This window comes from Aquarana catesbeiana, linkage group LG01, assembly GCF_042186555.1.
Source record: "Aquarana catesbeiana isolate 2022-GZ linkage group LG01, ASM4218655v1, whole genome shotgun sequence".
Taxonomy (NCBI): Eukaryota; Metazoa; Chordata; class Amphibia; order Anura; family Ranidae; genus Aquarana; species Aquarana catesbeiana.
This window is the reverse complement of record NC_133324.1, coordinates 550522232-550537117: the sequence shown is the minus strand read 5'-3', so window position 1 is coordinate 550537117 and position 14886 is coordinate 550522232. Positions and strand designations below refer to the sequence as shown.

General features: G+C 42.1%; 1 protein-coding gene across 2 annotated transcripts in view; it reads left to right on the top strand.

Moving 5' to 3' along the window:
• GAK (cyclin G associated kinase) overlaps window positions 1-14886 on the top strand; it is a 181754-nt gene that overhangs the window by 27031 nt on the left and 139837 nt on the right. For both annotated transcript variants that reach the window (XM_073595786.1, XM_073595780.1), the window contains exons 2-4: window positions 4027-4088; window positions 10923-10982; window positions 14399-14513. In XM_073595786.1, the coding sequence (XP_073451887.1) occupies window positions 4027-4088; window positions 10923-10982; window positions 14399-14513 (237 nt within the window). The remainder of the gene's footprint in view (window positions 1-4026; window positions 4089-10922; window positions 10983-14398; window positions 14514-14886) is intronic.

The following is a 14886-nucleotide window of genomic DNA, read 5'->3' as shown; positions in this document are numbered from 1 at the left end:
ATCCCACACTCCAAAGACATGTTGGTAGGTTAATAGGATCCTGTTTCATTTGGTCCTAGTATGTGTATGTATGAATTGGGGATCGACCGATACTGTTTTTTCAGTGCCGAAACCAATATGATACCAAAATTTCGGCCACCTCTCCTGCCGATTTATTATTTGCCGATGTTTTGTATATTTAAACTTTTCAAAAATAACACCAATTTTATGCACAAATCTGGTATAAACTGAACATGTTAATGTTTATTAAAATTTAAACATTAAGGGCTTGTTCTTCACATGAAAACTAATGGAAGAAAAACGCACACAGGTTTTCAGTCATCTCTGTCTGCAGTGACCCATGGTGTGATGAACGAGGTCTAAGGCCCGGTTCACACTGATGCGCTGTGATTTTTGCTCCGTTTTTTGTCCTTTTGTGAGGTGCGAATTTCAGGAGTTGGACATAGCTGCGATTGATATTCTAGCCAATGGAATCATAATGTAAAAAAAAAAAAAAAAAAGGTGTTAACTTCCTGTGTAACTCCTGGTTTTTGTGGAGAGTAGTGTGGTGGAATTCGCACATATGTGAACCATGAATGCGATTCAAGAACAATTTACGTTCATATCTATGATGACTAAATTCGCAACGCAGTAAACTCGCACAAGATCCTTTTTTTTAATCGCATCGCATTCGTAGAGTAATCGCAACGCATGTATGTGAACGACCGTCATTGAAAACAATGACTTTAGGGATGACATGCGAATTTAAAGTGTTTTTGACGCATCATATTCGTCATGAACTCGCATCAGTGTGAACCGGGCCTAAAAGCAAACAGGGAAAAATAAAGTGCTTGAAAAACAATACATTCTTAAATTACTTCCCAAAACATAGAAAAAGTATAACTGTTACTAGTGCATTGCACTGCACTGATTACATTTAAATCACAACTGCAGTGCAAAAAGCTGGACAGTGGACGGGACACACTGACGCTAAACTTTCTTCAATACCTCCCAGTATTTAAGTAAAACAATATTATAGTGCAAAAAGCATAACATTTCAGCATGTTCACCTGTTAAGCGGGTTCTGTTTTTTTTTTTTTTTTTTTTTTTTTTTTTTTTTTTTTCATAAATTGCTGCCACTTCACTGAAAACATGATCACTTGGTACAGATTAAGGAGGAGCAGAGAGGTATCTTCTAGCATAAGGGGCAAGTCTTTTGTAGCTTGCCTCATTTTTATTTCCACCACTTAGGCTCGGTTCACATTGGAACCAGCTGCGAATCACACAGGAGTGCTGTGCGTCCCTGTTCCCCGTTTCAGGGACAAATCAGGGCCGAATCTATGCCTGAATTTGGCCCTGAAATGGAGCCAAAGATGCACAGCGTTTCTGTGCAGTGTGCTCCGCAGCCGCAACGGAGATATGTGAACCGGTTCCATAGGAAGCCAGTCACATTCTCCTGCTATGCCAGTTGCATGTGGAGAAACCCGCATCTAATTCGCATAGGTGTGAACCCGGCCTGAAGAGGATCACCACTTCTTCTGTCAATTACTGGTTCCTTCAAATAGATGAAGTTCATCATCCATGCTGATTATTGATGCACATTCAGAAGAATCCTCCGCATGAGGCCCCAATAACACGCTGAACATGGCATCAATTCAACCACGATAAAGATTCTTTTCTGCTCATTGTCTTTTTTGACGTTTGTCTGTATTTGCAGCATCCTGCTCTTCCAGATAAATAACATGCTCTTCCAAACTTGACCTTTCTGCAGGAACCTCCAGCAGCTCATGTTGATCTTCTGTCAGTCATTATTTTGCCTTGGCCAATACATCATCAGAAGAGAAAGCATGATTCTTGTATCGAGAATCCAAAAGACATGCCAGCACAACATTTTTATTCTCTTCATGCTTCTCAAAGCGTTTGGTGAGGCTGTCCCTCATCTCATGTCCTGCCTAAATGTTTTAATGCCACGTGTGTTGGGTCTTCATTCTCTTGAAGAAGCATCTTCAGCACTTTCACTCTCACACATGGGATGACAGATGACACAGATGAGTCGTAATGACTCGCCTCTAGTGTCAGTTCCTCTATGGGGTGGAGGGTCTCCATGACATTGGCTACAGTGTCCCACTGATCAGCAGTAGGACAACTATATCCTACATGTTCGCCTGAATAGATGCTCAGAGCTTGCTTCTGTTCCAGCATTCTTTGCAGCATGTGAAGTGTTGAATTCCAACGTGTTGGACCACCATGAATTGGAGTTTTTGAGTAGGCCAAGGTCTGTGAATGCATCTGAGTCGCTGCTTGGCAAGGACTGAATGGTGGAAATGGCCTGCACACCTCTTCAGCACGCCAATTATATCTATGAAAGCTCTCTGGCTTAACAGACCATCATTTACCACAAGTTGTGGGGTGTGTGCCATGCAACTGAGGTCTGACACTTCAGCAAGCCTCATTCCTTTCACCATGTTTGCGCCGCTGTCACGAAGCACAAGCATCACCCGGTCTTTGTTCCCCAGTCTTGAAGCATGCCTAGAAAAATTTCTCTAATGTACTCCCCAGTGTGGGATTCTTGCATCACCTTTGTATTCAACACCAATGAAGTGGCATGTAATACTTTTCACTCTTCAGTGGGTACCTTGGCTCAGCTATGTACATCAACCGCTGAAATCCAGAGTCAGACACCATTGTAAATGGCTGGTTATCCATAACCATCATCTTGGCGATTGCTTTGTCTAGCTGTTGGGATCTTCCTTCCGAATTTAGCCACTTAGCTTTTTTCTGAAACATATCTTTTATTGTTGTTTGGTGGGATTGTGGTATTTCACTTTGTGATTCAGTTTGTTTTCTCTGTGCATTATTATGTAATTAAACATGATGAACTCTTAGGCCCAAAGATTTGACTTATTTTTGTTTTTTGCAGTTGTTGATCCCATGCTCACATTGTTTGTGCATGTGTTGCACACTGCTGCTTTCCCTGGAGATGTTTGAGATGAGAAATAGTCCCAGACCACACTTTTACTTTTTCTCTCTGCATCGGATTTTGAAAGAGTAAGGTTAAAATGACAGGCACCCTTCTGTGGGTGGGCTTGCTGGCTGGCACCCTGCTGTGGGTGGGTGGCTACTGGTTGGCTGGCACCTTGTGGTTGGTGTCTGCTGGCTGGCTGGCGCCTTGCTGCGGGTGGGTTCTGGCTGGCTGGCTGGCCTCAGTGGCCTGACACCTCACTGTGGATGGCTGGTCGGCTGGCATGTCTTTTCGAGCCTCGAGGCAAGGGAAGCCTGTCAGATTCAGAACGTTAGGCCCAGTGCGTGGAGGCGTAATGACGTTGTGTGCGTGTCCCGCGCGTCCCTGTGCACAGGGTCTGCAGGCTTCTGGGCCCCAAAAAGATGCCCGCGGAGACCATTATCAGTAATATTAATCTAGTTTGTGACCGATACTTCTAAAAATGCTGATATCAGCCCGCAATAATCGGCCTTACTGATAATCTGTCGATCCCTAATATGAATGTGTATTGGGATCTGAGATTGTAAGCTTCTTGAGGGCAGGAACTGATGTGAATGTATGTAATTTATATATGTGTGTAAATTGACTGCTCTAAATAAGTACCTGTAATAAATAAATAAATAGAAAAAAACGATAAGCATTGGGGGAGGTGGGAGCCATGAGGTATGAAAGCAGGTCTGGATGCAGAAAGTGAAAATTTGTAGTTCTTGGTATACTTATGCATTTATTTCTTTATGGTCTATGTACCTGGGAACAAGATGTTTATAGTCCCTGGAGTATGTGAACTGGCCAATGCCAACTCATGGCTCAATGACCTTAGTAAGCCAGAGCTATGTAGATGAGTGGTAAGTCCTATCTCCATAGTATTAGGAATACCGGCATTCAGTAAATGAATGAGCACCAATTAACTTTTAATGTTCAAGGTGATTAATGGTAATTTAATGGTACCTTATCCCAACTGCTTTAAATGTCTTTATTATCTTGCATATGTTTAAACAAGATAAAGTAATTAAATCTGGCATTTCCATTCGCTTTTATATTTTTAGGTGGATTTGCATTTGTCTATGAAGCTCAGGATGTTGTCACTGGAAAAGAGTATGCATTAAAGGTAACATATCTGTTTTAAATCTTACATAAAAATTTTGTGATTTGTGTAAATTACAAACCTTTTTATTTTGAAATGGGCCCAATACACTTTGTAGAGGGTTTACTGTGGAAAATTCCTGGTAAGTTTTAACCATTTCAATGTTGGGCACTTTCACCCCCTTCCTGCCCAGACCAATTTTGAGCTTTCAGCGCTGTCACACTTTGAAGGACAATTGCGCGGCAGTGGCGTTTCAAGAGATATATGTCACCAGCATACCAAGAAAATATAAGGGTCCAAAGCAGTGGGAGAATTATCAGGGTTGCAAAGGATGTCTTGCCACCGGGCCCTGGTGTTCTGCCACTGTGGGGTTCCCCAGCCTCCTCTTGCTGTCCTGCCCCTGCTATTGACAGCGCTGGTCTGGCATCTCTTGGAATTTACAGGCTGGTTCTCCTGTCCTAAGAAGTCGGTCTGTTTTTTCAGTAACTGAGAATCTTGGTGGAGTCCTTCCTGCAACTTGCTCTTGCCAATGAGGATGCAGGGGAAGGAGCAGATCGGGCGGCCGTGGTTCTGTGAGCGCTCGCATTATGCAGTGTCAGCGAGCAGAGGGAGGGAGGAGGAATCACCCGCAGGAGCTGACTGGGGACGCTCTCCCTCTTAGACATTGCCTTTTTGTAAAAAAAAAAAAAAATTTGGGGGGGGGGCACATGGTGGGGCACAGCATAATGTTGGGAGGGTCAGGGTCCCCTCTGGCTCTCCCTAGGGATGCCATTGTTGCGCGGTCATGCTACACTGTACCTAAATTACATTTTTGTAATTTTTTCCCACATATAGAGCTTTCTTATGGTAGTATTTGATCACCACTGTTTTTTTTTTTTTTTTGTTAACCACTTGCTGCCCGCCCACCATCATATGACGGTGGGGCGGTGCAGCTGTTATCTTGGGCCGCCATCATGTGATTGGCGGCCCTTCTAGGTCCCCCAGGTAGCGCACGCGCAGCCGCCGTGTCACTCGGGTCCCATTGCGCGTGCCCGGCACCCGCAATTGCCCGGTAACCGAGCAGGACCATGGATCTGTGTGTGTAAACACACAGATCCACGTCTTGTCAGATGGGAGGAGACCGATGGTGTGTTCCTTGTACAGAGGAACTCCGATCAATCTCCTCCCCTTGTGTGTCCCCTCCCCCTACAGTTAGAATCACTCCCTAGCAACATGATTAACCCTACAGTGCCCCCTCCTGGTTAACCCCTTCATTGTCAGTCACATTTATACAGTAATCAATGCATTTTTATAGCACGGATCGCTGTATAAATGTGAATGGTCCCAAAAATGTGTCAAAAGTGTCCGATATGTCCGCCGCAATATTGCAGTCATGATTAAAATCGCAGATCGCCGCCATTACTAGTAAAAAAAAAATAATAATAAAAATGCTATAAATCTATCCCCTTATTTTGTAGACGCTATAACTTTTGCGCGAACCAATAAATATACGCTAATTGCGATATTTTTTACCAAAAGTATGTAGAAGAATATGTATTGGCCTAAACTGAGGAAAAAATTTGTTTAAAAAAAAAAAATGTGGATATTTATTATAGCAAAAAGTAAAAAATATTGTGTTCTTTTCAGACTTGTCACTCTTGTTTTGTTTATAACGCAAGAAATAAAAACAGCAGAGGTGATCAAATACCACCAAAAGAAAGCTCTATTAGTGGGGAAAAAATGATAAAAATGTCATATGTGTACAGTGTTGTATGACCGCGCAATTGTTATTCAAAGTGCGACAGCGCTGAAAGCTGATAATTGGCTTGGGCAGGAAGGGGGTGAAAATGCCCTGTAGGCAAATGGTTAAAGAAATTTTAAAAAGACTGAAATATTTAGAAAAAAAAAAAAATTCCTTTGTTTCTATTATAAAAGTTTTCTCCTTCACTGACGGGCACTGATGGGGCGGCACTAACGGGCACTGAGGCGGCATTGACTGGCACTGATTGGCATCTGTGATGGGCACCTCTGGGGGCTGCGCTGATAATCAATGCGCTGATTATTAGAGCATACACCCCCCCGTCATTAGAGCCGCTGAGCAGCTCTTTTCTACCTACGCCTTGTCAGTGTGAACTGAGAAAAGCTGATTACCGGCACTTCCTGGTTACTGCTGCAGTCACAGCTGATCACATGGTAAAGAGCCTACGTCATAGGCTCTTTACCGAGATCGGAGATGCGTTGTGTGGGAGCGACACCCCGTACCACTGTTCGCCGCTCTGCGTGCCCCTTTCTTATCCTGCTGGACGTCATATGATGCCCAGTCAGGATAACTGATTCCCCTGCCTGGCCGTCATTCTGCTATAGACCGGTGCGGGATATGGTTAAAATAGTTGTAAATTTAGGTTTTTTTTTTAACTTCATGCTCTCTCTCTCTCACAATCAATGGACATGGAGGCAGCAGAGGAAGCCATCGGCTTCTGCTGCTGTGAAGTGAACTGTAGCCAGTGAGCAGTGGGCAGGGCTGAGCTGCACTGTGTGTGTCTATGTCTACGAAGGTATTATATTAAAAATATAAACGTATAAATAGTTTATACAAAACGGGTAAACAAGAACCCAATGTTTTTCAGGTATGAGAAATGTCAAGACAGTCCGTATAATGTTTGGGTGAAGGCTCACGCATGCAGATGTTCCTATGCACGTGGTGATGCTCGATGAATGTTTTATTCTGCTCTATCGTTAAAGTGGTGTTCCGGACGAAATTATACTTTTTAAATAAAAATACCCCAATAAAGCTTAATGTATTCTAGTAAAGTTAGAATGTAAACTAAGGTCTGTTTTGTTAGTTTATAGCAGTAGTTTGTTATTTTATAAACTTACAGCAGGCCGTGGCCATCTTAAGTGTGGGCATCTGAAGCCAGACTGTATTTCTTCCTGGCTGTCATCCTTGCAGATCTCGCACATGCTCAGTGCAGCACAAGCCGTGTAATAGATTTCAGGTCAGGTTTCCATAGCAATGGCAGTTTCAGAGGAAGTTCCCAGAAGGCACTGCAAACAGGAAATGATGCGATGGGCCGCGGCCAGGGAGGAGGACGTGAAAAATGAATACAGCAGATATACAGTAGGTGCTGAGAAAAAAAATAAAAAAATATCCAATTTGTTTACAGTGCACAGTTTAGTGAGGGATGCTGAAGAGTTGTAAAAGTGGGTGGAACTCCACTTTAACTGCTTCTGGTGGGCTAATAAGACTATTGCTAATTACAGTCATGGCCAAAATTGTTGGCACCCCAGACATTTTTCCAGAAAATAAAGTATTTCTCACAGAAAAGTATTGCAGTAACACGTGTTTTGCTATACACATGTTTATTCCCTTTGTATGTATTGGAACAAAACAAAAAAAGTGAGGAAATAAAGCAAATTGGACATAATGTCACACAAAACTCCAAAAATGGGCTGGCCAAAATTCTTGGCACCCTTAACTTAATATTTGGTTGCACACCCTTTGGGAAAAATAACTGAAATCAGTTGCTTCCTATAACCATCAATAAGCCTCTTACACCTCTCACCGGGAATTTTGGACCACTCTTCCTTTGCAAACTGCTCCAGGTCTCTCTTATTGGAGGGGTCATTGTCCTGCTGGAAGACCCAAGATCTCGGACGCAAACCCAGCATTCTGACACTGGGCTCTACAGTGCGACCCAAAATCGTCTGGTAATCCTCAGATTTCATGATGCCTTGCACACATTCAAGGCACCCAGTGCCAGAGGCAGCAAAACAACCCCAAAACATCATTGAACCTCCACCATATTTCACTGTAGGTACTGTGTTCTTTTCTTTGTAGGCCTCATTCCGTTTTCGGTAAACAGTAGAATGATGTGCTTTACCAAAAAGCTCTATCTTGGTCTCATCTGTCCGCTAAACGTTTTCCCAGAAGCATTTTGGCTTACTCAAGTACATTTTGGCAAACTGTAGTCTTGCTTTTTTTATGCCTCCTGTGTCAGCAGTGGGGTCCTCCTGGGTCTCCTGCCATAGCGTTTCATTTAAATGTCGACGGATAGTTCACGCTGACACTGATGCTCCCTGAGCCTGCAGGACAGCTTGAATTTATTTGGAACTTGTTTGGGGCTGCTTATCCACCATCCGGACTATCCTGCGTTGCAACCTTTCATCAATTTTGCTCTTCTGTCCACGCCCAGAGAGATTAGCTACAGTGCCATGGGTTGCAAATTTCTTGATAATGTTGCGCACTGTGGACAAAGGCAAATCTAGATCTCAGGAGATGGACTTGTAACCTTTAGATTGTTGATATTTTTCCACAATTTTGGTTCTCAAGTCTTCAGACAGTTCTCTTCTCCTCTTTCTGTTGTCCATGCTTAGTGTGGCACACACAGACAATGCAAAGACTAAGTGAACTTCTCTCCTTTTTTATCTGCTTTCAGGTGTGATTTTTATATTTCCCACACCTGTTACTTGCCCCAGGTGAGTGTAGCCTCCCTGGCGGTATTCCCGAGTGTGGCTCGGGGTTAAAATTCAGTACCATTAGCAGTAACCCCGAGCCACACTCGGGATCGCATTGCAGGATCCTGGGGCGGCTTTACTTACCTTGTCCCTGGGATCCTGCGATGTCACCCGCAGTGTCCGAGGGCTCCGTCCTCCTCCGAAGCCTCTCCGTGCCAGGCTCCGTTCCCTGCGAGCGGCGCGACGCACGGGGGCGGAGCCTGGCGGCAAATTAAAAAAAAAGTAAAAATCATAACACATACAGTACTGTAATCTTACAGATTACAGTACTGTATGAAATTATTTCACATCCCTTTTGTCCCCAGTGCTCTGGCCCATGCCCTGCATGCAGTTTTATGTGATATACACTGTTCTTTCTGCCTGGAAACTGGAGATTGTCCATAGCAACCAAAAAGTGTCCCTTTACGTCAAAAGTGGCTTTAGACCAGCTAGAAAACAGCGATAGTAAATTAGAACACTTGCAGAATTGAGCGATAGTGAATTGTGGGGAAATTTATTTTATTACTTTTTTTTTTTTTTTTTTTTTTAATTATTTATTTTTATTTATTATATTATAATTTATGTTTTTGTGTTTCAAACTTTATCATACCCGGGATATCTACTAGACTCTGGTTTGGACAGATTTAAGTGTGTTATTGTTAAGATTTACAAAACGCCAAGTTTCCATGCAAAATAATGGTACCGCTTTCAGCACCTAAAATCCAAAATAATCATACCGCCAGGGAGGTTAAAGGAGCATCACATGCTTGAAACAATCTTATTTATCCACAGTTTTGAAAGGGCGCCAAGAATTTTGAACAGCGCATTTTTGGAATTTTGTGTGACATTATGTCCAATTTGCTTTTTTTCCTCCCTTTTTTTGTTTTGTTCCAATACACACAAAGGGAATAATCATGTGTTACTGCAATACTTTTCTGTGAGAAATACTTGATTTTCTGGGGAAAATTCTGGGGTGCCAACAATTTCGGCCATGACTGTATATGTTGATAGGTTTTCTCCTTTTGCATGGACTGTTGCTGTAAAATATATAGGAACTGATTACTGCCTATCAGAGGGAGAAAATTATCTTCATATATGGACTGTTGTTTTGACATTTCTCATACCTGAAGGCCATTGTATTCTTGTTTACGCCTTTTGTATAAACTATTTAAACGTTTATATTTTTAATATAACACCTCCGTTAAGCGCTGCACATCTATTGGTCTTTGTGTTTTACAAAGGTTGTATAGTCACCTTGAGTGCTAGCTGCTGTATTAATTTGGTGCGCTCACTATATAGCCTCATGCACACTGGACATTTTTACAGCTGCTGTTTTTGGCTTCAGATGTTTTTTTCTGCAGCCAATAAACTCTCCATCATGTTATCCTATGTGTCCATGCACAAATAGGCTGTTTTTGTCAGGGGCGTTTTCTAGCTGGAAAACCCAGAACTAGTGGGTTTTGAGAGGAGTTTTTCAGCTGTAAAAATGCTCTAACTTTGAAAAAAAAGCTTAAAAATGCAAAAAAAGTGTCTATTCTGTGTTTATCAGTGTTTTTGAGCCATAAGCTTTTATGGGAGTATGGTTTTGCTAAAAAACATGGAAAAACGCTACGACAAAAATGCTGAAAAACTCACTCTACAGCTAACGTTACTGGCTTTTTTTTTATAATGTCCAGTGTGCATGAGGCCTAAATATTATTATTTGGAGGTAAGTATGACATGTTTGGTGTTTTGTTTTTTTTTTTTGTTTTTTTAAATATGTTTACAATCACTTTACAAGTATTCTAATTTGGGCAGTAGAAATACTACATATTTACATACATACATAGTAATTCATGTTTTTGAGGAATCACCTGTGTGTGTGTGTGTGTGTGTGTGTGTGTGTGTGCATGTGCAGCAACGGTGACGAATATGATGGCCCCTAAACGAACTTGAAAGAGCGTTAAAGCATTTTGTTAGTGTCTAGCAGTCAAAGTGGCAGAGATTACAAGACAGGTATTCTGCAAAGGTATCAACTTTCTCTGTATAAGGGCATACACAATTGCTATACTATAGATGCTCTTTGTACCTACAGTTGTGTTTTTGTTTTTTTTGTTTTTTTTTTGTTTTTTCCCTAACGGCCTGTAAATCAGTAAAGTTCAGCTTTCCACCCCTGTCTAAAACCAGCAATCCATAAAGTGAATTGAATGAGCTCATTTCCAGCATAGTGTGAAAGGAGTTGTGCTTGGCAAGTCTAGAATGCACAATTGAACAATTTGTGAATAACGTGCAACCTTTAGTTTTATTGTTTGTTGCATGTTCGTCTGTTTTCTTAACTTTTAAATTGCTGCTGTTTATGTACATACTATATAAAGAATTGCAAAAAAATTGTTATTTCATTTGCAGCGATTGCTCTCCAATGAAGAAGAAAAGAATAAGGCGATTATTCAAGAAATCTGTTTCATGGTATCCTTTTCATTATGTCAATTGAGTGTATAGGATATATGGTGCTGTAGGTTTTGTTTACGTACCCTTTCAAATGACCAGTTGATCTACCATTTGAAAAACAAGTAGTTTGAAATGGAAGCATTAAAGTGGTTGTAAACCTCAGACATGAAATATGAGGAAAGCATCTCCCTTTTATATCAGGTTTTGCCAAATTTGCTTTGAATCTAGGAGCTAGCTAAAATGTTAAGAGTCCGTTTTTTTTTTTTTTGGTTTTGTTTTTTAACTAACAAAGCTTACAGGTAAACATGTGACATGTTCCCGAAGGTGAACTTCTCCTTTAACCACTTCTCCTTCTCCTTTAACCGTGCCAAAGCAGTTTGTGTTTTTTGCTAAACCCCAATACATGATATATTTTCTGAAAGCAGACACCCTAGAAAATAAAATAGTACTTGCAATTTTTTATGTCCCCTGATTTGACTGCAAAGGTGTAGGATTTGCAGATTTTCAGTTAAAAACACATTAGTTGATTTTAGGGGGCACAAAAAACTCAATAAATTACCCAATTCTTCTGGTAAAATATAAAAGCCGAAGTTGCACCTGGCAAATGGATACCTAACCCGTCAAACCTTAAATTTGCGTGCACCCGTGAAATGGCAACAAACTTAAGTACCCTATATTTTCCATTAGCGGTGCTTTAAAAAGCCCCTTATAGGTCAGTGTAGCATTATGAAGGAGGTCTGGTGCTAGAATTTTTGCTCTCATTCTGGAGTGTGCGGTGATATGTAACGTGTATCGCAATCAGCGTTTTCAGGCGTAGGAGCCCCGATATGTGCTTTTACATTTGTACGTGTGTATATGTGGGGGTGGGGGATTTTATGTGCTTGGGTGGAACTTAAATTTTTTGCAACTTAGGAAAAAAAATATATATATATTATTTTTCTTAACATTTTTTCGCCACAAAAAGTCCCCTAGTGATCATTTTTTTGGTGACAGGTTTTCTTTAATGAAACATCCAGGGTCTAAAAGACCCTGCATATCCACCCTGTGCTCCACTGAATGTAATGCAATGCACATCAAACTGTCATCGGGACCCGGACGGTCATACACATCGCTTTCGGGTTTGCAACAAGAAGGGGAGGAGAGTGGATGTGTGTCCTCACTCCTCCTTCCCCTCTACCCAGCGGCAACCGCTATGTGGAGCAGAAGTTAAAGCGGAGTTCCACACAAAAGTGGAAGATAAGGAATCAGGTATATAACCTCACTCTTTGCTCCAACAGGCTTCCTCCATTTTATGTGACCATTCCCCCAAACAACTTTCTTTAAAGTGGAATCCCACTCAAAAGTTGAACTTCTGCTTGTCCGTCTCTAAATCCCCCCCCCCCTCCAGTGCCATATTTGGCACCTTTCATGAGAGGGGGGAACAGGTACCTGCCCCCACTTCCGAGTGGGGCCCCCTCCTTCCTCCTCCACCGCCGGACCAATTAGAAAGTGCAGTGCGCTTTGCACATGCGCAGTAGGACCTGGCTTGGAAGCCAAAAGGCTTCACTATCGGGTTCCCTTACTGGCATTGATGGCGGCTGCAGCCGACAGCCGATCCAAAGTTCGGCTGCGGTGCCGACATCCCAGGCTCCCAGGACAGGTAAGTGTCCATTTATTAAAAGTCAGCAGCTGCAGTATTTGCAGCTGCTGACTTTTAATTTTTCATGAGGGGGGCGGACCTTCTCTTTTAAGGTAAACGATGCATTCTTAATGAGGACAATGACAGTACACCCACAACCGAGAGCAGAGGAGAGTGCCAGTGCAAGGAGTGAGCTAAGTTCAATACCTTATTCCTTTACTCCCAGAGTTAATGAATATTTAGCCCTACAGTGCAAGGACTTACCTGAACCTGATCTGGGTCCAATTCTGTGCCTGAGAGCATTGTGTCTCTCTCTCTCTCTCTCTCTCTCAGAAAGCCATTGGCCCCTGCTGCTGTGAATCAAATCCAATGGCAAGGGAGCAGGGATTGGGGCCAAGCTGCACTGTGTGTGTTAAGATGCACACAGTGCGAGTGCATCTCAGGATCAAGCCTGCTCAAGTAACCCACCTAGCAAGCAGCTTTTTAGGGGGATATTCAAAGGCAACTTATATACCAAAAATGTGCGCTTGCATAAATTGTTTTGTATCATTAATTTTAGTTTACAGATGAGGATTCACAAAAAAACACTGTAACCCACAATGTATATAAATGTGACAAAACAGTGCAGAGTGATTATACAAATATTGCATATTCAATATAAATCCCTGAAGGAAAGTGAAAAAAAGGGTGTAAAAAGTTCAACCAAAATATACATTTTTTTTTTTTTGTAAAGATAGGAAATGAATTTACATAAAAAATCCAAATCGCACAAAAAACGCATTCATCAGTTCATGGGAATCAAAATCCCAAAAGAGAAAACGCATTAAACAGTTCCTTTGGTGTATCCCATATGAGTGAAGAGGGAAAGTAGGAGGATTAGAGGAAACTTCCAAACCACCAGTGGCTCCAAAGAGTTGTTAGAGCTGTACCCTTACCGGACACGTCGGACCTCCTGTATAGCAAGGTCATACAAGCCTGCAGATATAGCCCTCTGCGGGGACAGATGGATGCAGTTGTCTGGGTCCACTCGTACGCGATGCACACAGCGGCAGATGACTCCAGTGCTTCAGCGTTGGGAGGGAGACTCACTCCTGAGAGGGCTATAGACGCAGCCACAGCCCCGAAGTCCCCATGCAGACGAGCCATTGCCTCCTTCACATTGTACAGCACCGTGCCCTGCGAACAGGTTCTGCCTCTGGCGGGGGTCCTCCAGCACCAACTCACACAACAAGTACCTGCACACAGCACAGTCAGAACACTGAATACAAACTATTACTGCAGACTGGGGCACACGGATTTATATTGAATATGCAATATTTGTATAATCACTCTGCACTGTTTTGTCACATTTATATACATTGTGGGTTACAGTGTTTTTTGTGAATCCTCATCTGTAAACTACAATTTATGATACAAAACAATTTATGCAAGCGCACATTTTTTGGTATATAAGTTGTCTACACTTCACCGATATTTGAGGTAATTTGCTGCAGCTGCAGCCCCACTTAACTTTTTTTGCTCTTTAGCGCAGGTTTTTTCTGTTTTTGTTTCTCAATATTCAAAGGCAGGAGGAGCCAGGAGCACTAGCAGGGGACCCCAGAAAGGGAGGATCAGGGCTGCTGTGTGTAAAACTGTTGCACAGAGCAGGTAAGCATAATGTTAGTTATTAAAAAAAAATAAATCCTGTACAATCATTTTAGGACACAGATCATTTTTAGAATATACACCTGTGTTTACAAATGTTGTTTTGCTCTAGAGAAAAATATGTGCAATTAAATGTGTTTGCTGCAAAAATTCCTTAAGCTATTGCTAACAGAAAAAATTATCTGGACATCCAAACATAGTCCAGTTTAGTTCAGCAGCTTCAATAGGGAAAGAAGAATCGGATACTGGCCAAGGCGAATTCTTGCTTCTAACAGAACTATGTAAAGGTGAGTAAACGTGTTTCAATTATTGCATGGTCTGGGATCGCATTGAATAAATCAATAAAAATACTTTGCCATGTCTTAGAGCCTACAAGGACCTTTAGCTGGATGAAAGATGATCATTAGTGTTAAAGTGGTTGTAAACCTTTACAATCCACTTTTGACTACAGGTAAGCCTATAATAAGGCTTACCTGTACCTTCCCTGGATATTTCCTAAACCCGCACGGTTTAGGAGATATCCCCTGTATCTGCATGTGCCGACGTCATTGGCACATGTGCACTAAAGTAATGGCACACTCGTACCGTTACCGGCGGCTCCCATGCGCATCCGCCTGAGTGACGTCATCGCGGTTCAGGCCAACCGCAGTGCCCGCGATA